This window comes from Poeciliopsis prolifica, unplaced genomic scaffold (assembly GCF_027474105.1).
Source record: "Poeciliopsis prolifica strain line A6 unplaced genomic scaffold, Auburn_PproV2 SCAFFOLD003, whole genome shotgun sequence".
Lineage (NCBI taxonomy): Eukaryota > Metazoa > Chordata > Actinopteri > Cyprinodontiformes > Poeciliidae > Poeciliopsis > Poeciliopsis prolifica.
In genome coordinates this window covers 16,192,065-16,216,148 of record NW_026562378.1, presented here as the reverse complement: position 1 = coordinate 16,216,148, position 24,084 = coordinate 16,192,065, and the positions used below count along the sequence as shown (strand labels likewise).

General features: G+C 39.2%; 2 protein-coding genes and 1 long non-coding RNA gene across 6 annotated transcripts; 2 read left to right on the top strand and 1 right to left on the bottom strand.

Annotated features, from left to right (window-relative positions):
- Positions 1-12,180: 12,180 nt before the first annotated feature.
- Positions 12,181-19,036, top strand: LOC129352791 (hyaluronidase-2-like). Its single transcript, XM_055021934.1, is given in 4 exon segments — positions 12,181-13,267; positions 13,716-13,741; positions 13,743-13,803; positions 17,058-19,036. Coding segments are annotated over 4 exon segments (1,509 nt in total). The 5' UTR covers positions 12,181-12,238; the 3' UTR covers positions 17,451-19,036.
- Positions 13,179-21,033, bottom strand: LOC129352824 (uncharacterized). 3 transcript variants are annotated; one of them, XR_008604944.1, is made up of 4 exons: positions 20,753-21,033; positions 20,386-20,447; positions 13,387-13,770; positions 13,179-13,294 (listed from the first exon to the last, which is right to left on the bottom strand). It is a non-coding gene; the product is annotated as an uncharacterized LOC129352824 (long non-coding RNA). The 3 variants fall into 3 exon arrangements; XR_008604943.1 differs by having other exon boundaries at positions 13,179-13,589; positions 13,682-13,770; XR_008604942.1 differs by having other exon boundaries at positions 13,179-13,770.
- Positions 19,416-24,084, top strand: hyal1 (hyaluronidase 1). 2 transcript variants are annotated; one of them, XM_055021915.1, is made up of 4 exons: positions 19,416-19,659; positions 21,382-22,283; positions 22,355-22,444; positions 23,380-24,084. In XM_055021915.1, the coding sequence occupies exons 1-4, from the start codon at positions 19,416-19,418 to the stop codon at positions 23,698-23,700; spliced, it is 1,557 nt and encodes a 518-aa protein (XP_054877890.1). In that variant the 3' UTR covers positions 23,701-24,084. The 2 variants fall into 2 exon arrangements, with proteins under 2 accessions (XP_054877890.1, XP_054877897.1); XM_055021922.1 differs by lacking the exon at positions 19,416-19,659 and adding an exon at positions 20,475-20,604.

Genomic DNA, 24,084 nt, shown 5'->3' with positions numbered 1-24,084 from the left:
TTTCACTTGAGTGAAAAAAATGTTGAAGTAGTGCTACTATTATGTAAGTACAATCTTTGGGCACTTTGTCCTCCTCTGACTGTAATAAGAGGGAAAATCAAGCTGCTGGTCACCTTCAGTCCAGCAGCTTCAGTTACAAACAGCAACAGAAAAAAAAATGAATATGAGTTGTTAGTTACTGGTTGTGACGGTCAGAGCAACGTAACAGAACCTGAATGTCAGGAGAAAATAACTTTTTGATGAAAAAGTACAGTATATCCCCTTAGCCACACTTTGGACACTCCTGGTTTAAATGATCACGTCATAAAGTCGAGGTGACGCTTTCTTGCCACTAGATGGCAGCAAAAAGCTGCTCCTCCTGAGACATGAAACGTGTTTCTCTTGCATCAACATCATAATTTCTCTTTATCTAGTGATAACTTCTGTTTGAGCAAGATATCCAGAATACTGAGGCTGGATTTATGTGATCTGAGTGCAAAGATATATGATGTATTTGAGGTGGTTACCAGTTGGCTGAGGTTCAAACTTTAATGGTAATGTAAATATATATTTCTGTGTGCGCGCTGAGTTTCCACAATAAAAGGGTAGGGCTTCCTCTGTAGCCCTACCCTCATATCTGTAATTGAGTGGAATGTGGTTGGGTGCGTTCTTGGGTCAGAGGTCAGTTACTTTGATGTGTTTCCTCTCCGCTCCTGTTTTGAAGTTTTGCTGCAAGTTCCCCCTCCACCAGAAGGATGAAGCACAGAAGTTATGAACCTCGTGAAAGTGACAATGTGAAGCCCTTGTCTGACCTGTGGAATGTGTTCCATGATGTACGCAATGTGAGCAGAAAGTGGGGAAGGGGGAATCGTCCAAGTGAACGTGGATATGAGAGTCACTCGTCATGAATTATCTGCAGTCCTTGAAAAAGTACGGAAATGTGCTTTGAATTATAAAGAGTGGAAAAGGAGACACCGCTTTCCTAGAAGTATGTAGGCTGAAGCGGTTTAAAATGAAACATCTGTGACTGCTGTTGTTGCAATATATATATATATATATATATATATATATATATATATATATATATATATATATATATATATATATCTTACACATCATGATTGAATGAGAGGGAGAAGAAAGTTTTGTTTATTGGAGTTGTGTTAAAGGTATTAATGTGCTTTTTAAAAAGCATTTCCAAGTTTATTTATGCTTTATAACGTTTAAATGTTTCAAGTAATTTAACAATATCAGTATTATTACTGTATACGAAAGCAGTTTTCAAACAACAATCACTTGATCCTCGTTGTTTGTGTTCCTTGCTATTGCTTAACAGCTCCGTTATTATTGCTTTAAATGTCTTACCATATCTGTCAATTCCTTTGTATTGCTTTTTTTAAGTTAAAACATTTTAATGAATGCTGAAAATTAGTTACATTGACATCATTTCAACCTCTGAAGAAGGATCAGACAGTGAGGCATATTTACCCATTGTATATCATTTTATTTCTGTATTGTATTCATTGCACCATCTTATTGAAGGCTGTGTATTGCTTAGTATTGCTGGGTTTCAGACACGTGACCCGGATGATGTGCGAAATTCAGACGGAGGGCCGGAAGTGGATTTCTCCAGTTCAAAACAAAGCAAAACTGATCACAGATAGGCTGAAACAGACAAGGCATCTCAAAAAAATACTGTATATTGAGAATGTGATCCACATTATCTTGGTAAAAATCAAGACTTCTCTTATAGTATTGAGGATTTACCCACATTGAAGCCATTAGTGTAGCCATTTAAAATGAAGCTTACTGAAAATGTCAAAATAAAAGCCTCAATATATCTCTCAGAGTAGTGCAACACCTTAGGCGGTGCACTAATATTAGCCTTTAGAATTCTTTCTCCACCTTTGTGTCTCACACACATGACAATTGGCATTGTAGTTCCCCTTTAGAACTACAATGACGGCAGAAGGTTAGAACTACAGACATGGCAGAATGTTTTGGGCATTATATAACTGGTTTAACCCAACCATTGTCATACTTTTTAGCATAGAGTTTCCTTCTCATCCTTAAGAAATGCATAATAAAAAGTTATTAATTTTGTCTATATGGATAACATATTGTAAAGTGGTACCATGCCTTTTCATAAAACATTACCTATCTGAGCAATGTTTTAACCAACTTAAAAAAAAACCTTCCAGTAAACAAAACAGATATTTTAATGTTAAAATCTATTTGCCCCGGTGGGAGTGGTGAAAGGGTTGAGTCCAGGTTTTCCCATAAGGCAATGAGATTTACAGTGTTTAGGAAACACAGCAACAGTGGCACTGGACACTTCCATTTTCCCTCCCATTGTTTTCACTTCCTGGCATTCACTTGTTCCTGCTGATGTAAAGATCAGGAGCTCGAAGTCAAAGGGAAGCTGACACAAGAGGAAAACGGAGTCGAAGCTGTGTTCCTTTCCTCCCTCTTTGTCCTCAATCACGGGTCGCCCGCGTTCTAGATTTCCCTTAACCTCTGCAGAGAAAAAGAGCATGAGGGACAAACTGATGACATGGTGAGGTGAGTCAGCAGAGCTCGGAGGATAAGCGGAGGAACTCACCCTGACAAGGGAAAAAGGCACCTTCCTGCGTCAAAGCTACACTGGTCATGTGTTCAGATATCACTAGTAACACTCCTTAGACACAAGCCTAACCTTGACCTCTGACCAGAAAAGTTGAAACAGCAGCACTTTAAATAATCTTTTACCAGAGGTGTCAAACTCATTTTCATTTCGCCAATATAAAGATCATAAATTTTCTCTTGGGCCGGTTGTGCCAAGATGTATTGATAAAACTCATTAAAAGTGACCGATTATACTTCCTTAAAGACATTAACATAAGTTTATGTGTTATAAAAACAAGTTCATTATATTTTTTGCACAAAATCATTCTTAGATAAAATTTTTTTAATTTGTTTAGTTCTGCCTATTCTGAGCTCCTTTCAGAATGAGCTGTTTTTCAGCTTCTTGTCACTTTAAATTCAACTGCGCTGCTGCTGGCCACGCCCCCTAACTCAAAGTTTACCTCACATGTGAAAATGGTTGCAAACTGATGCGCAACTATACAACCATGTATCTTCGAAAAGCAGGAGTGGAGCCTCCTGCACAACCAGCAAGAACGCACCAAGTGGTTTCTGGATAGTAAGTCAACAACAAAAGACTTATCTTTTCCAGCACCCATTGTACAGCAGCACATACAGTGGTAAAACCAGATGTGCCAAAATGTGCTGGAGCTTCGTTTTCACTGAGGTTGTAGAATTTGGTGATTGTTTTTGTAATTTTTTTCAATCAAAAAGATTTTGTGGTGCTAATTGAGATATTTTTGCAGGAATTGTTTGCAATATTTGCGCTTTGTATGACGTTAAGTGTCACTTTTTGTTACTCGCCACATCAACCACGGATTGTACCTTGACATCCAGTAAAGATGAAGTAAGATATACTGCCACCTGTAGGCGGGAGTTAGAAGTCACCTAAACTTGATGTTTTTGACAATTTCTTCAGAAAATGTTCATTAAACTCACAAATAAAAACAAAAACAGGCACTAATCAATGTAATTTGGTGTCTGGAGTTCAGAGGGCCACATAAAAAGCTGTGGTGGACTGGATTAAAATCTAAAAGGCAAACAACCTCTAGTTATTCATTTAATTCAATGGTTTCAGACGTCCTCTGTCCCCATCCATATCTGCTGTACTTGGCAACATGACAGCATGTGGTACTTGGGTACTTCAGTGAGTCACTGCCTCTGGCTGTCATCACATGCCGGCAGGCAGCAGTGACATCTGCATACCAGATGCCTTGTGTACCCACTGTCTGAAGTGTGCTCAAAGCGCTGGTGGAAAAACACAGCCACGAACACGGCTTGAATAAAAGCAAAAGGCCTGCATACAATTTTTCACTCGACTGAACAGAAAGACCGCCTGCACATTTGTCTATGTTTTAAATACACAGCCAACACTGATGTTTCACCACTGGTTTTAGATTTAGGCATTACTTTTAGTGCTGCTGCCAGATGTCTCTCGATATCTTTAAGTGCAATTTCCTTCCTTGAAGTTTTATCTACGGGGATTTTTTTTGAGTTTGTGCTTGAACGGAAACTGCTGCACTTTAACTCCTTTATGAGGACAGATGTGAGTTTTCACACTCTTTGATTTTTACAAGTAAAACCTAGTTTAAATTCAAATGATCTACTTTACCATAGAGGAAATAAACATGCAGACACTCTTAGATTTTAGTGAACTAAAATCTATTTAAATGTATTTGTGAAACTATGCACTTTAAAGAGATTCCAATGACATTTGGAAAATGAAGAGGCCCACAGCAACACCAGTTCTCCACTATATCTTATGTTGAAAATGTCATTATGTTGTGACTGTACACTGCAAAACCACCACATCTTATCAAGCAATTTTGGTCTAGTTTCTGGTACAAGTATCTTAGTAAACATGAAATAAGTTAAACTAACTAATTTGCTGTGGACCTGGTAAGTTGTTTTGCTTTTGCAGCGTACAGCATGAGACAGATAATCTATGAAAAAATTCAACACCTTTACCTATTCCCGGTGCTCACTAGAATCAACCAATCAGAATCAGGAGGAGGGTCTTAGCGCTGCCAATCATTCTCAACCCTTAACTCTCCCTTGCTCTCTGTTATGATGCAGCTTCTCCCTGTCAGCAGTGCCTGGTGTGAACGCTCAAGCTAGTTAGCATAGCCATCATTAACGGTGGATAAATGGTTTTCCTGTAACGGCTTGACAGCGCTAAGACCTTTCTCCTGATACGTTGTTTTTGGTTGGAAGCAGTGCGTAACTTCAGACGGTAACAGCAGCTCGTAGGAGCCTCACAGATTATTTGCCTCATAATGTACAGTCCCCACATGGTGATATCGTAATAAATAAATAAAAAACATATATTTTCATAATCGTTTTGCACTGCAGTTTTGACAGTGGATATGAGGTACTTTTCCATGTGTTCAGCTGTTCACACCCAGCTGAAGGTCAACAATAGTCTAATCTGATCAAAGGACATTGTCTCTGTAGAGTTAAGCAAACTTCTTGTGTTTATTTTGTGATGGTAGGACAGAAACACTTTTTCATGTTGTGGATTGTGTCAAATGTTGCTATGGAGGACTGCAACTCTAGACGTCTCCTTTGACTTTTTAACAGTGGACTTTGGCTTTAATATTGCTGACTGCAGCCATGAGCCAGTGTGGCTACAGGACATTGTGAAAACATTTATAGATTACAATGAAAGTGCATTTTTCATTCTTTTTTCACAGTGTTTCTTCCACTGTTCATGATTCTTTCAGCATTTCAGGATCAGGTTTAAGCACAAAGGGCAGTGAAAGTCCATCCAGTAGATATAATCACTGGAATGTAGAATGTGCCTGCATCAGACTTGAAATATGAAACCAAACCAAATATTCATGCCCACATTTCTTCCCTCTTATGATATTGCACAACTTGACACTTGGGATTCAACCAATTTTTCAACTTTCTTCTAACCAAATGTCCACATTTATGAAGATTAACACATATCTGCATCATTGAATGCAGATATGTGCAACTGTACAAACTTCCCATCTTGAGAAATTTCTAAAAGAAATGAAGTGTAGAATCAGGATGTCGTTTATTTCAAAATAAACATTTCTCAGAACTCTGATCAACTTGTCGCCTGAGTCAGTCTCTATTTCTATGCCAAACCTCGACGCATTTCTCCAGAGAAGCACCGTGGTGGCAGCTGCCCGCTCCCTTTTTACTCAGCCTTCAAATAAGTGACAGAAAGATCTTCCTGTTTTTTAAAGTTATTTCTCTGACTGCTTGTGACGCCCTCAGGCTGTGAAGCCCTGGGCAAGGAGCCATATCGCTTGTACCAAATTAAGGGAAAAAAACATGAACGCAAGACTCATAATATGCATGTAATAATTATTTTGTCAGGTATTTATACAGAATTTAGATAAATATATTAACATTTTTACTTATAGAAAGACATAGCAGTAATAAAGTGATCCTATTTACATGGAGTAATACTAAAAATATTAGAATATTATTTAAAAGTTAATTTATTTCAGCAAGTTGATTTACTAAAACAGATGTTTTCAAGTTATCATTTCTGTTAATCATGATGATTCCCATAATTAACATGCACTTTAAAGAGGTTCCAAGGCTAATAAAAACACAAATATTTAAGATTATAATATTACATCAGGCCAATAAAAAAATCCTTACAAAAATATGGGCTTCATAAACATTTGTTTAAAACCTGCTTAATGGTTGTTATTTTCAAAAAGTAATTGTAACGAATGAGTCTCACTGGAATTATGATACTTTTTGGATATGACTTAAAATGGGTTTGAAGTTGTCATGCAAAATGATTAACTGCTGTAATTACAGAAAGGGATTAAAGAAACATAAAACCAACCATTATTTATTTAGAACAATATTTATGGGATGCTGTTAAGCCTCTTATTAGTTTCTACATTTTAATTGTTTGTGGTGAGAATAAAGGCTTTAATTATCTATTTCAAGCAGAGGGAAACAATTTGGGCCTTATTGATGTTTTTATGCATCCAGTGATTATGTTTTCACAATTCACCGATCTCAATAGTGTACTATTGTAATAGTGTAATATTCTACATCTATGACTATGACAAAGCATTTATGTATCTGTTGTTTGGGATAAATTCAGTTTGTTTGAGCTGGGATTAACTTTTAACTTTTAATAGTAATAGACGGAGTATCTCAAGGCTCTGTTTTGGGACCTTTGTTGTTTTGTTGTGAATGTTCAGCTCATTTTGACTATTAAAATCGTTTCTTGTCGTTTTAACACAGATTATGGCAGTTATAACTTAAATTTCAGATGGTTTCTGAGTTGCAGAGGTGGAAAGACTACATAAAAGTTAGTAAAGGTGGGAAAAAAACTATTATGGATTCTTTTAAACAAGTTGGTTTATTTAATGTTCATTACATTTTTGCACAAAATCAATCTTGAAAATGACATTTCACTTGCTCAGTCTTGCCTATTTTGAGAAAATTGGAGATGCCTTGTCTGTTAGAAAATGTTAAGACTTTTTTTGGGTGCTTAAGACTGTTTCTAGAAATGGAAGTATAAAAATGTGCAAAAAGTTAATTTTTTATAAATAAGTCCACTTTAAAAGTCTGTGCATGTAGATTTCAATTGGGTGTCTTCTAATGGCAGCTGATTGGAATGGATTTTATTCAGTAATAAATCCATTTAGTAATAAATCCATTGAATAAAATCAATTTTACATGAATTATATAGCAAAGCGAGCAACAAATTCACACGTTTATGTCTGAATTTTGATAAAAAACGATCAAAATCTTTGAGGTTCGGGTTCAAATTCAGCAGACAACTGGGTCCATGTGCACTGCGGGACATAACGTATCTGAAATGTCGTTAGTGAATTTATTTTTGGGACATTGCAAACTGTCCTGGCGTGGATCTTGGTATAGTTAGGGTGTCTGTTTCACTGTTCCTGCTGGTCAGCTTCTTGGACTGAAACATTATGGGCTGAACCCAATAAACTAACTCGGGAAAAAAATAACAAAACGCGACCAAGTTGAGGTCGATTGGATCACTCATCCGATACGCGAGGAGTTACGCAAAGGAAACGCGTTTTACCCAAGAAATTGAAGGCGCTGACGGAGTTTTCAGGATGTCCGGAGGGATCCCCCCCTCTCTTCCCGGCCTGAATGGAACATCCTGAAAATGGTTTGAGCTTTTCTGACTGCAGGAGTTTGAACTGACAACATCGCGGGGGGTAAGTTCACTCTTTCCCCGCTGCAGTGGCCGTGAGAAGACCGGGAGCCGAGCCGAGCCGACACGGTGCGACACTCTTTCTTCTGCCTTTCTGAAGTTTTCCCACCGCAAGTTCCTCACCCGGAGGAAATGATTGTTCTGCAGAGACGCGCCTGAAGTTTTTGGGATTCTTTTTTTACGGGAATGCTTCCCCAGTCTGCTGTTAAAGGTAGGTCCATCCACTCGGATCTTATCATTGCTGTACTGGCTGTTAATAAACTGTAAACTGTAAGGAAAAAAAAAAAAAAGAAAAATGTGGAGCGGAGGAATAAAATGACGACTGTAGGACTTTTTAAATCTTTGTTTTGTTTATTTGCTTACATAGAAATTGGAAAAGCATGACAAAGTCAATGTTTTCAGAGAATAAAAACTGTTAATTTAACAAGTTTGACAATAATTAAACGCAGTTATGATACATTTTAACTTCCTTTTAAATTATTAATTGTATTTTTAAATATAATCGCGATTGAATAGTGTTTTTTATTATTATTCTGTAACTTTCTAATGTTTCATCCTCAGTACAAGTGTAGTGCAGTTTTCTGTTATAGTCAAAGTAGAAAAAGTATTTTACCTCTACAAAACCTGATAACTGGCTGTTCCAACCATATTGGTAGCAAGTGTTTGCAGTAGCTGGCATTGAGTATTGAGGAATTTTGATTCACCATTCACCTTTTTAAATTCGTTCTGATTAGAGTTTTGTGTTTAGAGTTATTCCATTGCATTGGAGTTGGATTTAAGTCAAGACTTTGACTAGGTCACATTAGTTTTTTTTTATACTTAACCATTCAGAGTTTGACTTGTTACTGTGTTATGGATCTTTGTCCTGCTGTCCTGCCAGTTTTAGATGTGTGTCTGCTCCAACACAGATGGTTGAAATGGTTCAATTTCCTCCTCATTGCTTGTGTGTTTGAGCTTAATGTAATGAGCGAATGGTCTGACCTTTGCTCATAATCTGGGTTGACAATTACATTGTCATTTATAACAAAAAACTTTAAGATGATAACAATTTTGATCTCTTGTCCTGATCAATATTAATTACCTTAAAGAAAAAAAAACTTACAGTATTATTGGAAATGTTACTTACATTGTTTGTTCCACAACTGCTCCAATTAATGTCAGTAAGTTAAAAAACATGGTTAAATACAGTTACTGTGAGCAATTTATTGATATAGATCAGTCTTCTTTCAGTGGCATCCTGAAGAAGCTTATTTCAAATGGGAATTCAAGAACAGTATTTATGTTTGTGGTTCCATGAATGCTGTGTCATGAAGTCAGTCATATATTTACCTTTTTATTGTTATTACAAAAGCACCACCAAATATCTTAATAAAATTCCAGATGGAGAGAAAACTTCCTACTTCTGCAAATCATTGATAATCACATACCCACCATGTTTGCTTGTTATTCCCTGAAGAGTTTGTATTTGGTTTCTTAAACCCTTTCCATGCTGATATATATCAACAGCTTTCACTTTTATTCTTGAATTTCTTTAGATCAGGTCACAGTGTGTTGCTCTTATAGCCTCTTTGTGTTGTCGAACAAGTTCTGTCTCAGTGGTAGAGGGTATTTACTTTTCCAGATAGGGTCAGGTTGGTTAAACAGATTTTTTGCCTCTCATTAAATAAAATAATAATCTGAATAATCTGTAATTGGGTTGCCACCAAGCAGGCATTTCAGCAGGCTTTTCTTTCAATCAGGGTTGCTGTGCAGGTGACTATTCTTTGGCTGAGGAGTGTGTGAGGCTCCTGATGTTGTCTTTGTTTGAGGCTTCTTGCTATTTGACTTGAAGTTTGATCTACTGCTTGGGACTGGAATTGCTCGCTGGTCTCTGGGTGTCCCTCAACAAAAACTGAGTCCCGTTTCCCTGCGACTTGACTCACTTCAAACATCCAATCACTTTGTGCCCTGCTTCTCCTCATGTAAAGCAGTGGTTACACTCTGTGAGTTCTGCTCAGTAGACCTTGGGGAAACTAGCCATACTGCCCCTCATCTGAGCTGCGGGTTCCTCATTAGAGGCTGTAGCGGCCTGCTTGAGGATGGTTGGTAGGAAGGGTGTGGTTGCATATGGGCTCACCTAGTTCGAGGTTGAGACACTTGTGGGCTAGCTGCATGCAGATCCATTGATGAACCCACCTTTTGAGTCAAGGCTTTCACTTGAGCACTGAGTTATCCTATTGTCTGGAGGTTCTTACTGTCTGCTACTGTGTCTGGTGATGTGTTGTGATCACCTCCTGTTTCAACGTTGGTACTGTGTGCTTGCGTTGTCTTTTGTCTAGATAGTTGGCCCAGTCTGCATTTGTGCTCATTCTCATCACTCATGATTTTCATGACTTGTCTGATGGTTTCCTCATCTGTAACTTGGCTGTTTAAATTCAGGTGCCTCAGTCTCTGTCGGAGATCTGCACGTTTTGTCCCTACTTTCAAATATATGCGATGCAGGTAGGAGAGGTCCTTCAAACACACAAGCTCATCTGGGGTCATTTGTGGCCTGTCATATAACTCTGACTCACCTGGGGGGGGGAGAAATTGGGATTGGTGGGGTCACAATATACTCATGCTTCCCCGGAGTTTCTCGCCCAGTTCTTCATACACCTGTCTCAGTCCTTCTACCAACCATATTTTTGTGTTGGGTTGGGTAATAGAATCAGGTTGGGGCTGCATGACTGTACTGTTAAAGTGAGCATGGGGTTGTTACAGACTGAGTGTGACTCAATGTAATACGTGCACAAACCTCATTCAACACACCTGCTACAGAATCATCAGTAGCATCAAAGTTCACTAGCTTATATATCAAGTCATTCAAATCCAGCAACCAACCCATAGCTTTGTCTTCTCGCCCGAGTAAGGGATCAGACCACAAAGAGGAAATGACAAATTCTAAGCAGCTTTTTTCGTTTGGATCCAGTTCATCTCCATGCTGGCTGTTAGTAGCAATGTTTTAAGCCACCTCATAAATGTTGTCCCTTGAGAGTTTGAAAAGTTGTTTCTTGATGTTCCATATTAACTCTTTGCGAACCACTGCCATGGTATTTGCTTCTACCACAGCTCAGTCCTCCAGTTCAGTCCTCTGATAAATCACACATTGTCCTCCAAATCAATGAGTTGACTCCTCTGCAGATAGCGTACGTTGTTCTCTGGATCAACAACTTGGCTCAGCTGTAACCAGAGTTCGTTGTCATCTTGATCAGCGATATGGCTCCTCGGTGATCAGCATAAGTTGACCTCAGGACCTGCAGTGTGGTTGCGGTGGAGGATGGCGGTTCCTTCCCACTCTGATCTTCAGCTGTATACTGTCACCTTGGTCACGTGGTTCTGGTATCTGGATCTTCTCCCAATGGTTTTGATGAGGAGAGATCCTGGACGAGCCTCCATAGTTTGTTACACATCTCAGCTGGGTTGAAACAATTGTAACAATGATGTTTACTGATGTCTTTGCTTCTCCTTTCTTCTGAGTGAAAAGCCTGTAAACATGAATAGCTTCAGTGAATGCAGGAATGACCGACGTTTTCTTCCCCAAACTCTTGTCTGAGGAGTGAGGGGGCTGGGCTCCTCACTCTAGGTCGCCTGGTGAAACGCTATCTGCATTTTGGTTAAATAAAATACTTATTGTTTACTTCTGTATACCAGCTGTTAAAGTAATTTACGTTAAAGTGTACGTTTCTATTATTATTAATTATTTTTTCCCTTTTTTGATTTGACATGGTATTTCGGTTAATTTCAGTCTAAAAAAACACATATAATACATTTCAATACTAATGATTTAGTATTGAAAACTATAAAACTCTGTTTTTCTGTATTGGATTGGTATCGGAAGGGAAAAAAGTGGGTGTCAGTAGCAATGTTGACTAGATTATTAAAATCTCCCACTTCATGGTGCATCACATATAAACGACAAAACATAACTTTTAAAAAAATAGAGCCGCCATGTGCCAAGTTTCCATATTTTTATCCAACGCCTCTTCTATTTGTTACACCTTTTATGTTTAAAATAAGCTCACAAACTGTAGCTATTGCTTCTATGTTGTCTGCCATGTTTGTTTATTCTAAATTCCTGTGTGTTGTAGTGGACTTTTTCTTTATTTTCGGTCTGGAATCTGAATGTCGTTGAGAAATAAGTTTGTGTGTGGTGTGTTGCTCTTGCCGTGTGGCTGGCTGAACACTGCACGATCGGGCCGATCGAATGCGTTATACCTGCAATTTTGATTGGATAGTGTGTGGTTTCTCAGATTTTGAAAATCGGCCGACGATTGCCCAACAATTCTAAAATTGTGTAGTGTGAACCGGGCTTTATTCACTCACTCTTTGGTTACTCGTCAACAATCTCTTGAGTAGTTTGTGGTTACCAAGCAAAACCTGTTAAGTAACAGGCACAGCGGCGGTTAAAGTTTTGTCCTATTTGAAACAATGTATGTAGACAAAGAGTGCAGTATAGGAATTTCTAAACCTACATTTTCCTCTCTAAATTGTAGGGCCGAGAAGGACACTCGGGACACATCTGAAGACATGTTGTATTGGACTCATTGTTACTGGAGAGTACCGCTCCTGATTGTTCTGCTCTGGGACGGCTTCTGCGCTTCAGAAGTGAAACCTACAAGATGGCCCCTGTTCTCCCAGAAACCCCTTCTCCTCGCCTGGAATGTCCCAACTCAGGAGTGTGGCCCCTGGCACAGTGTTTCTTTCCAGCTGGATCAGTTCCAGATTGTGGCTACACCAAATGAGGGATTTGTCAGGCAGAACTTGACCATGTTCTACCACGACCGCTTGGGCTTGTACCCCTACTTTGATGCGGATGAGATGCCGATGCACGGGGGGCTGCCGCAGATCGCCAGTCTCTCGCAGCACCTTAGCGAAATGCAGAAAGGTGTTGATAAGTACATACCAAACCGGGATGCTGTAGGTTTAGCTGTTATTGACTGGGAAGAATGGCGGCCCCTTTGGATACGAAACTGGGGACCCAAAGACACCTACCGCAAACATTCCCGTGAACTGGTGCGCCAAAAGAACCCAACTTGGTCCGACGAGCAGGTGGGAAAAGTGGCCCAATTGGAGTTTGAGATGTCTGCCAAGACGTTCATGCTGGACACGCTACGCCATGCCAAACACTTGCGGCCAAACAATCTGTGGGGGTTCTACCTGTTCCCGGACTGCTACAACCATGACTACCTGCGCTCCCTGGAGGGCTACACGGGCCGCTGCCCCGACGTGGAGGTGGCCCGCAACGAGCAGCTGAAGTGGCTGTGGACCGAGAGCACGGCGCTCTTCCCTTCCATCTACATGGGCAAAGTGCTGCGCTCCTCTTCCCCAGGACGGCAGTTTGTGCGGAACCGTGTGAAGGAAGGGATGCGTTTGGCTTCATCCGGCGACGAGGTGGCACGTCCTGTCTTTGTGTACGCCCGACCCACCTACGCCAACTCCCTGGAACAGCTGACAGAGGTGACACGCCGCCTTCTTTAGCCTCTCCTGCTGACAAGTTTGAACCATCATTCAGAAACACTCACATCCTGTTTTACACTTGCCTTTAAGTGCCTATGTGGAAAGTTAATATAACGCACTTGTGTCATCCCTCAAACAAACAAATCTCAGTCGCAGAAGAGCATTTGCTCACAAGCCCCCTCCCATGCTGAGTGAAGCTACAGCTCTTCAGTTTTCCTTATCGGCAGGCGCAGTCCTTTCCTGTTTTGGTAGCAGTCAGACGTCCCTAGTACCTTTTAATTTGTGTGGAGCAAGCAGGAAGGGTGTTGGTTACATTAAAGATCTGTTGAATCACCCATAAAGATAGAAAGGGGAAAAACATAAAATCTTGTTTCTTCCTTTTTTTCCTTGAAGTTTCAAAGCAGTTTTGTTGACCTGTGAATTTCAAGAGCTGAATTCTGTTTTCTAGTTTGACCTGGTGTCCACCATCGGAGAGTGTCGCTCTGGGAGCTGCAGGAATCATCCTGTGGGGAGATGCAACACATGCAAAAAACAAAGTAAGCATAAACTGACTATCATGTTTCACAGGTTGTCTGGTCCACTTGTTCCCTTCTGATACTGATCCAATCCAGAAAAACAGAGCTTTAAATGTTTATTTTTTTAAAAACAGACATAAACGTACTGAATTACAGATTTATTTGATAACTCAGCACAATTAGTAGTACATTTAAATACACCAATAGCTTCACAAGATTGGTCAAATGTAAAGACACAACTTTAATTTATGCAGTAAGTGCAGTTCGGTATATAACAGCCAATGCAAATTAATTAATAAAGAAACTGAGATAACTATAATTTGATTGCCTTGGTTAAAAATTTTAAAAATAAAGCATAGAATTAGACTGAATAGATCTGCCTTTATGGATTAGGCACATTGTCACCAATGCCCAATCTAGAATTATTTTCAATATGGAGGCCAACACATTTTATTGGGATTTTATGTGATAGGCCAACATAAAGCAGGTAAACCAGAAGGGAAATGGATACATGATTTTCTTTGTTTATTTTAAATGTGGTTTATTTATTTATTTCTCTTAGTTAACACTTTGTTGAACCACTTTATGCTGTGATCTCAGCTGCAAGCCTTTTGGGGTAAATCTCTATTGTTTTTGGACTTTTTAATAGGAGGAAGTGAGTCCACACACCCACAATGTAAAACAGGAAGAGTGAATAACTTTCTGGTTTTGAAGAACTACATAAAAATAGTCATAGGTTTTAAATAAGGGCAAAAATCGGATGCGTTTCGTCTGCATGCCATCATCAGCTTCTCTAACAATGTGTCTATTTAGAGATGAAAGGGAATCTAAGCCAATCAGAGACAGGATGGGCAATCAGTCCATAAAAAGATATCTGTGACTGTGAGAAATGCATAATCAGTCACTAATGACAATAATATTCTACATTATATAAGATATAAATCTAAAAATATCAAAGTCAAAAAAAGCAGTTTAACACCAGTTCCTCATTGTTTTGGGATCCAAAATGCTAAATATTTTTTTTCCATTTTTCTTAGTAAAATTGCTCAAGTTTCACCAAAATTTTAAGTCAATTTAGTTCTAATCCACTCTAAAAGATAAATGTTAATATACCAAGCTATTGTAGCTCCAGCTGCATGTTTAGGTTGTTGCTCTGCTCCAACTCAATGTCGTTTTTTGCAGCGTCAAACAGGTTTTCTTTACAAATTAACCTTTTTCCCTTCGACATCCCAATAACATCTGACCAGCCCTCCTGTCCTTCTGAAGCTTGCCTGCAGCATAAGGCTGCCACCACCGTGTTTCACAGAGGGGACAGAGAAACTCGGTGTTTCACATTGTGGATTGAAGCACTCTTTGAGATGTCCGAAGCTTTAGATTACAATATAAACTTCGCGTTGTAACCTACTTTTAATTTATGAAAAACTAACTTGAAGAAGCAGATCCATGCCACACTTTGCAGATTTGTATTTTGTAATTACTTAAAAATGTTGTACCACTTGCCTTTCTCATAATGATGATAATTGTTCTGTCACTTAAAACCCATGAAATATCAAAGTTTTTGGCTGTTTTTGAGAAAATGTTGAACAGATATGAATACTTTTGGCAGACAATTATCGCCTAGAAAATTGTCTGCCTGTCGCATGTCAAGTCATTGACACTCAGGACTCTGAGTCAGTCACTAATTCTACTGTAAGCCATTTGTTCTGCAGATACACAGAAGATACTTGTCTGAAGGAAAATTAAAGTCTGCTAAAGGTGGAAGGAGGAAACTATTTAAAATGAAGAAAAACACATGATGTATAGACTCACACAAAAGTGTGATTATTTAGCGTTTGGATAAGTTTTCCTTCTTATTTTGCTGAGTTGATGGTCTGCTTTTACCTTCAGAGTGTGTAGACATCAGTGTAGAACAGTTTTCATGTACGTGGGCTATAAAAACCTTGTGCAAAGTTCAAATCTTTGTCTCCTCCTTCCTGTCTGCTTTCTCCCTGTTTGTACATCTGTGCTCACTTGGCAGAACAGAGGCTTGTATGTAAAATCCATCAATCCAGGAGCTTCTTCCATGATTGTGCAAGGCTGTAATTTGGTGCAAGTATGCTTTTGTGCCTTAGAATGTGAATTGTATATCATAGACATATTATTTACTGGTTTGTTCTAGGAGAGAAATATGGGTACATGTTGTAAACAAAATGTATCTGAAACAATCATTGGGTGTAGCCTAAAATATAATTAAAAGGGAAAGCTTTATTGTTCCCCATATATTTTTGAGTTGTGGCCATGTGTAAAGTAAACCTCTTATTTGTGTTTAATAACCTCAAGACAGTAACTCTTTACAGATAACACCAAAAAAATTCCAGACAGCATTTTTAAATAAAATATAAATTTTTATCAGCAAAAAGGTACTTTGTGTAAGGCAGGAGGAACAAACACAGCAGAAAATATGTTTTGTAAAATATATATTGGTATAAAAAGGACCTAAATCAATTCAAACCTCAAAAGATTTCTTTATGAGACTGCAATAGATACCTTTAAACAATATCTTTAAAAACCAGCAGTGGCAAATCCTGCCTTCAATTTATCTTCAAAGGTGAACCTGGTATTTAGATCGATCCCAGTTTAAGATGTTTTAGCTTTGAGTTAAAAAACCAGAAGTAAATTTTAATTTTTGTGCTTAGCATTCAAAGGCATGGATAAATGTTTTAGTAAAATGAACATTGTTCTTTGATTCTTTGAGCTACTGACAACATGTCTCTGAAATACCAAGCAAACATTTTTGATATAATTTGCCAAAAATGAGAAATGGTCTCATAACCAAAAAGATGTAGTGCTTTCAGTCCTCAAATAATGCAAAGCAATCAAGTTTATAATTTAGAAACAAAAAATCTAATGTTTTAACTCAGGAAGAGTTCAGAAATCAACATTCAGTGGAATAACCAGGAGGTTTTCAATGGGGTTCAGTGCTGTGTGGTCAATTTTTCCCCCAGATTTCCCCCACATTTAAATATCTTTTTATCAAAGAGCTTAAAATTACTTTCAAATCAGTTTGGCATTTCCTTTTTTGTCCTTTTCCCGTTTTCAACGGAGTTAAGTACTACCAAAATAAGAGCCTGGATTTGAAAATAAAACTCAAGGTACTCCAAATTTTACAGTGACAGTATGAAACAACCATTTAAATGCATTGGGCCATATTATATTTCCTTTTACAAGGAGTGGTTTGCAGTTTGACATAAAACGTTAACATTTACTGTAAATGCACATCTTCTTCCTGTCTTTAGACCACCTGCTCTGACCTGAACACGTATCTTCAGGGCACACTGAGCCCATACCTCCTCAACGTCTCCACGGCAGCAGAGCTCTGCAGCCAGAACCTGTGTGGTTCTCACGGCCGCTGCCTTCGCAAACATCCGGACAGCGATGTTTACCTTCACCTCAACCCCCTTTCACACCGCATCGAGAGGCGAAACGGCAAACTGACAGTCACTGGCGACCTGGCAGACCCAGACAAAGTCCTTTTTGACACGAACTTTCAGTGCCAGTGCTACAGGGGATTTGAGGGGAAAGGCTGTGAACACATAGACCCGCTGCACCAAAAAGGGGCGGCGACTCGAACCAGAACATCAGCGCTCCAGTGTGTCATCTTCCTGATGACCTTTGTGCTCCTGGGTTAATGCCAAATACATACTTGTAAATGCAGCGCCTTGCAGAAGTATTTATTTACATTTTTATTGTCCCAGAAACCTGAGTGTGTTTGGTTAATGTTTTAGATGATAGACCAACACAAAATGGTGCATAAGATCTGAGAAGGTTCACAGTTGGCTTTCTGTTTGCAAAAACACAAAATCTTACCAAATATTTCTGGTCTAGTTCAGTAGTGTCCAACCTTTTTGCTCTGAGGGCAAAAAACTGTAAATTAGAAATCACATGAGGTACAGCCAATCAAATCAAACTTTGATGTGATTTAAATCACTTTTTTCTGTCTTTTTTAAAATTTTGCTCAATAATAAATAAAACAAAAATCTTATTGAGCTCAAAATAGTCATGTTTTTGTAGAAAACTGATCTGTAAATTCTTGTAAAAGTCAAGACCAGAGTTTCCACATTTTTGGGGTTGTGTGTTTTATTTGGGCTGTAAGATTTGCTTTCGAGTAAAAATTATGGTTCTAATTACTTAAAAATTACAATGAATGCCAAAACTTAAAACTTAATAGGCAGGCAGTCTATTATTTATTTTGGGAAATAAACTGCCCTGAAAGATAAACCAATCTAACTTTATTTGTACAGCACATTTCTGCTCCAAAACATTGTTTGTGATGAAACTACACCAAAAAAAACAGCAAGATTTTGTGTTTTTGCAGTGCATCATCTTTCAGGAAGGGTAACTCAAGTCTCAATCCTTTTGCAGCATCTAACAGGGTATCTTTAACCATTTTTCTAATTTATCTGTCTCTTCCTCTTCTGCCACAAAAACCAGATTTATGATGTGCATAAAAAGTGAATTAAAAAGTAATGTAATACTTTGAGTTGGTCTTTACCGTAAATCTCTGACAAATACTTTAAAGTTTGTGGTTGTAATGTGACAAAATGTGAAACAGAAGACATCAAGGCTTTCATAAAGCACTGCACACAAGCACAAAGAGGGATTAGTTCGTAATTTTCTGCTGCAAAACTTTCATGATAGAAAGTCAAACTGTATTATAAACAAAGTGGATGGAAAAGTGATGTTTGTTTATAAATTATAAGCGTTTTTTAAACAGCAGAGGGCCCGCTGGAAATGACACTGTTTACATTTTGCTCTCCGTTTTCCCTCTGGCTCCCAAGGTGTCAAATTCTTCGTCTCTCTACAGGATCTGATGCTTCTGTTGTAAATGTGTTGAATAAAATGAAGGAATATGTTTGTTGCTGGGTGGTCAGAGTGGGAATGAAGCACTTAAATCAGCTTGGAGCACAACATACACACCGTAAGTGCCAGATTTTTAAAAATGTTTAACCTCCCAAAATGACCACTCTCTGGCGTCGGATGTTTTTCCACGCATTTCTATTTATTTGAATGTATCTGAGGTTGGAATCTGGGTTTATAGTTGTATGTCTGAATCATGACTACTAATGCCTTTATACAGCTCACAGTGTGTGTATTTTTACCTCGGAATCACAGAGCAAGAACTTCATTTGAGGGTAAGTTTGGAAACTGCTTAAAAATGCAAAAGTACAAGCTGTTTTCTTCTGATTTGTCACTGCAAATAAAGCGTTTTTTGTGAGCCTGTGCAGTTTCTTGTGTAAATCACTGGAAGCATTAATGGTGAAGTCTGACTTTGTTATTACAAAGGTACACATTTGTTATCTTTTGCAAATAAAAGCAAAGTTTCAATAGGAAGTCTTTGTGACTTATTCATCAGGACAGTCTGAGCCCGCTGCTCCCGGGAGGCAAGCGGCAGCGGCAGCCTCTTACTCCTTCCCTCTGTAATTACAGGGTGTTTTTGGCCAAAAGTTATTTATACTATTTTAATAAGCTGAGCAGAGCTTACATGTGAATTTGGATGTGTAGGAGTTCATTATGGCTTTCTTGATTGTCTCTTAGTACTCTGTGACCTCTCCCGTTATTTCCAGCTCTGTTTATGTGTTCATATTGAAAGCAGCATGAGGGAGAAAGCAGCTGGATTCGGTTGGAGCTTGCCTGTGACTTTAAGGCTGCTTTTGCAAGATTTGCATGTCTCTTCTCATTTGCTGGTAGAAGTCTTGAGCTTGCATCGGATTGGTTCCAGTTCTGGCGTTTCACTTCCCCTTTCCCTGCTTAGTTTCCCTCCCTGTTTCAGTCAGATCATGAGACTTCTGGTGTCTTTAGCAAACCACAAATTAGAACCTCTTGAAGGTTTTACAGTAGGTAAGAGGGTTGTTTTTGTTACAAATTCACGCCAGTTTGAAGTTTTCTGTTAATCATGCTTGCTTATTTAATTTTGTGTGAAATGATTAGCTGCTGTTTTTGTGCTGAGAATCTGCACTGGATTTATGACTGGATCATTCTTTGTAGATGATTTCCTTGCCAAAACTCGACTACTTGACAGTACTTAAGATCAGTTGTTTAAGAGTTAAGAACCTCTACAACAAACCATTAGTATTTCCACAACTTTTCAATTGAAATTAGGTCTGTACTTTGACTAGGACATTCTGACACATCAGTATGGATTGTTCCAAACCCTTCTATTGCAGCTAGAGTTCTTCTCCTGCTGGAAATGAAGCTCAAATCTCTTTCGGCTTCGATTTGGTTTTAATCCAGGCTTGTTCTGTATTTAGTTTAATGTATTTATTAACCGAGCAGCTTCTCTGTTCTGTTGTTCAGAAAAAAGATCCTCCACAACTATAATACTACCATCAAAATGTTTCAGCATGGTTAGAGGAGTTTTTGCCTGGTTCTCTGATCAATACTCTCCTTTTTTACCTTTTACTTCTTGAGTATTTAGTTTATTTTGTGTTGCTGTTTTTATTTTTTGGGATTTACTTCCTGCTGTTTATTTTATATTCCCCTTTCCCATGTTAAACACTTTAGTCTTATGAACCTTGGCTGTGTAAAGCGCTATACACATAAATAAGTAAATGATTGATTTCTTACCATCATTTTATTTGGCACGTTGAAACGTGACGTCAAGCGGGCAAAACTCCGCCCCCAGCTTCCTGTTGGAGGGGGAAAAAAAACAATGACCATCATTGTTTTTAGCTGTCAACGTAATGCGCTAAATCTTAAATGTATGCAAGATGTATAAAAGAAAAAGAGACGCAGTGTTTTGCTATTAATTGTCAACACTATGACAACAAGAACACAAGCTTACAGGTTAGTTAAAGGTTTAAATAAAAAATAAAAAAAATAATAAAGGAGAAGGAGGTAAGTCAGGTATGTCAGGTTGACTTTGACAACCTTAGCATGAAAACAGTAAAACTGGAAAGAGACTGAATGTTTCTGGTCATAGATTCATATTTACGTGTTTTCTGGTGTTGAATCTCTGTCAGCTAGCCGAGCTAGTCGACCAGCAGCTAGCTCGGCTGCCTGTTAGCCGTTATGTAGCCGTTGCCATAACGGCTACACAAAAAAAAGAAAAGGGGCGGTTTTGACTTGCTCTTCACCGGTTTCTCTGCGATGTTTTCCCTTCACTGTGACGCGCTGCTTCACTTAGACCTCCAAGTTTCAATTTATTAACCTAATTTCTCGCTGTCTTAGGAGCAGTGGCTATGACAAGTTAAAGAATCGTCTTTTTGCCCCCCACCCCCCAGCATTGTGCGCATGCGCGATATTTCCGCACGTAAACAATAGCGTTCAACGTGTCTATGAAAGTATTACCAGTTTTTTCTGCAAATTGTTTCTACAGAAATCCACAAGTCTTATTGCACATTCACAACTGGATGTAGGTCTGGCCTTTGAGCCATTCTGAAACTTTTTACATTCTTACACAATTTTGCAATTGATGATTTTATTCCTTCAAGGCAAAAAAGTGGCATTAACTAATGAAATTACTGATATTTTGAGTTACCGACACAAAAACAGAACACTGTCTTGCAACTGTCTGAAATTTCATAACCTGTCCCAGTGACAGCTCTTTGTTCCTCTTTTCAGCCATGAGGTTCTGTGAGGTGCTGCTCCTCTTTGGTCTGCTCAGACTAACTTCAGGCCTGCCTGTTGCCTCGCCTTTCAGCCAGGCGCCGTTTCTCACTGTGTGGAACGCCCCCACAGAGAACTGCCTCTCCCAGTATGGCGTGGATCTTGACCTGGGGATGTTTAGCATCGTCCAGAACCAAAATGAAACCTTCATGGGTGAAAACGTCACAATTTTCTATGCTGACAAGCTGGGTCTGTACCCTCGGTACTCAGCCCAGGGCGAGGCCATCAACGGCGGGGTTCCTCAGAACAGCAGCCTAGACAGACACCTTCTACTCGCCAGTGAAGATATCCGCTACTACATCCCTGACAGAGACTTCCAGGGCCTGGCGGTGGTGGACTGGGAAAGCTGGCGGCCGGTGTGGGAGAGAAATTGGGACAGTAAACAAGTGTACAAGGAGGGGTCAAAAGCCCTGGTGAGGGCCAGGCATCCAGACTGGAGTCCTGCTCAGGTGGAGGCAGCGGCTCGGCTGGAGTTTGAGCAATCTGGGAGGAAATTCATAGAGGAAACACAGAAACTGGGGCAGAAAATGAGGCCAGGTGGCTTGTGGGGGTTTTATGGATTTCCCAATTGCTACAACTATTACAACGACAGGAGCGTAAACTACACAGGTGAGTGTCCAGATGTGGAGCTGAGGAGGAACGATGAGCTGTTCTGGATGTGGAACGCCTCCTCCGCTCTGTACCCGGATATCTACCTGAACCTGGACCTGCGAGGCCTTGGCAAAGAGGTGCTGCTCTACGCCCATCACCGCATCCTTGAGGCCATGAGGGCGGCAGATCAGGTGACCCCGTGGCAGCTGCCCGTCTTCCCCTACGCCCGCATCGTCTACACCTACACATTAGAGTTCCTCTCCAAGGTGAGTGGCGGGTTAGTACCATCTTCTTCAGCATGGTCCGATGTCAATAATATTCTGTCTTTACAACACAGAAGCATCTGGTCTACACTGTAGGAGAGAGCGCTGCTTTAGGATCTGCTGGGGTCGTGCTGTGGGGGGACCATGCATTTGACAAATCTAAGGTATAAAACATGCAATGGCTGTTTTCCCTTTGTATAAAACTGATATCTGTTGAAACACTTATTAGAAAAGCTGTTGTGAAAGTGACACTTGTTACAAATCATTTTCCTTTATGACTATTAGATCATCAAACGCTAAAGGTTTAATGATCTTTAGCGTCTCAGGCACCTATTGTCGTCTCCTGCAGTGACGCCCCCACAGAGAACTATGGGGGCGTTCCACACAGTGCAAAAGGCTGAAGATCTTAAAGGAGGAATTAGCAAAATTTGCAGTTTAGACATGCAAAAGTATTCACTCCTCCTGAAAGTGTTTTATGTTCTGTCACTTTTATGTATAAAAGGTAAAAGTTCTGATTTGGAAGAAAAAAGTTCTGATTTTAATCAAAAATCCAAATTTGAGGGTTGGATTTGTATCTATTTCCAAGTGAAATCTAGTGCAAACAATTGGTTTCAGAAGTTGTCTTATTAGAGTACTCCTGTGTATATTATAATCTCAATATAAATAAAGCTTTTCAGTGACAATCTCAAAGTTGTTTTTGAAGTAAGGATATAACTAAGTAAATATTTCCCTTCAGGCTAAATATTTAGCACTGAGCTTAATATTATATTTGAAGCTAAATATTTAGCTCACTGACTAAATACTGAGTTTGGAGCTAAATGTTTTTTGGGCCTAAATATTAAATTTGGCACTAAATATTTTGTTCACAACCCATATATTCAAATTGAAGCTAAATATTTAGTTATCCCGCAAAATATTTAGCTGTTTAATTTGGTGCTAAGTATTTTGTTTTCTGAATATTTAGTTTTAAAGCATGTGTCATTTTGCTTTCTCTTCCCAATCATCCATTCTTTTATGTTGGTCTGTTTCACAAAATCCTTGTAAAATACACTTCAGGTTTGGGTTTGTTTATTCTATGCCATTTGCTGTGTTTGTCCAGGCTACATGTGAAGCAGTTAAGTCCTACATCGATGAGACGTTAGGTCCCTACGTGGTCAACGTGACCTCAGCTGCGATGCTCTGCAGCCAGACTTTGTGCTCCTCTCAGGGACGGTGTCAGAGGTCGGACCTGAAGTCAGGCGCCTACCTCCACCTCGACCCCGCAGCCTGGAAGATCCTTTCTGAGAAGAAACCAGCAGGAGGGACAAACTACAGGGTTTTAGGGCAGATGGATGTACAAAGTGCGCTGCAGATGAAGTCTGACTTTCACTGCAGGTGTTACCCGGGGTGGAAAGGGAAGGACTGCTCCATGCCGGTTTAGAGATTACAATAGTTTTAAATAATCAGAGGGGAAGTGCAAGTCAGTCTTTCTGAGTGGAGTTTGCTTGTTGTTTATTGTGTCATCACAACAAGCAAGTTCTTCCCAGAACCCAAAGATGTGCCTTTTAGCAGTACTGGAAACTCTAATTTTAAGTGTCAGTGTCTGTCGTTCTGAGGTGGAGTTGCAATTCCTAATCAGGACCAAATGGGTTTTGAAGATTGATGAATGGACTGAGTTGATTGATTCTTGCTCATTTCAAAACAGGTATATTTTTTTAAATCATTACTTACTTTTTTTGTATCTGTGTTTTGATTTTATTGTCAGTATGCACTAATATGTGCATGTGTGTTTTTTTTAATTTTACATAAACCACTGATGTTTTGG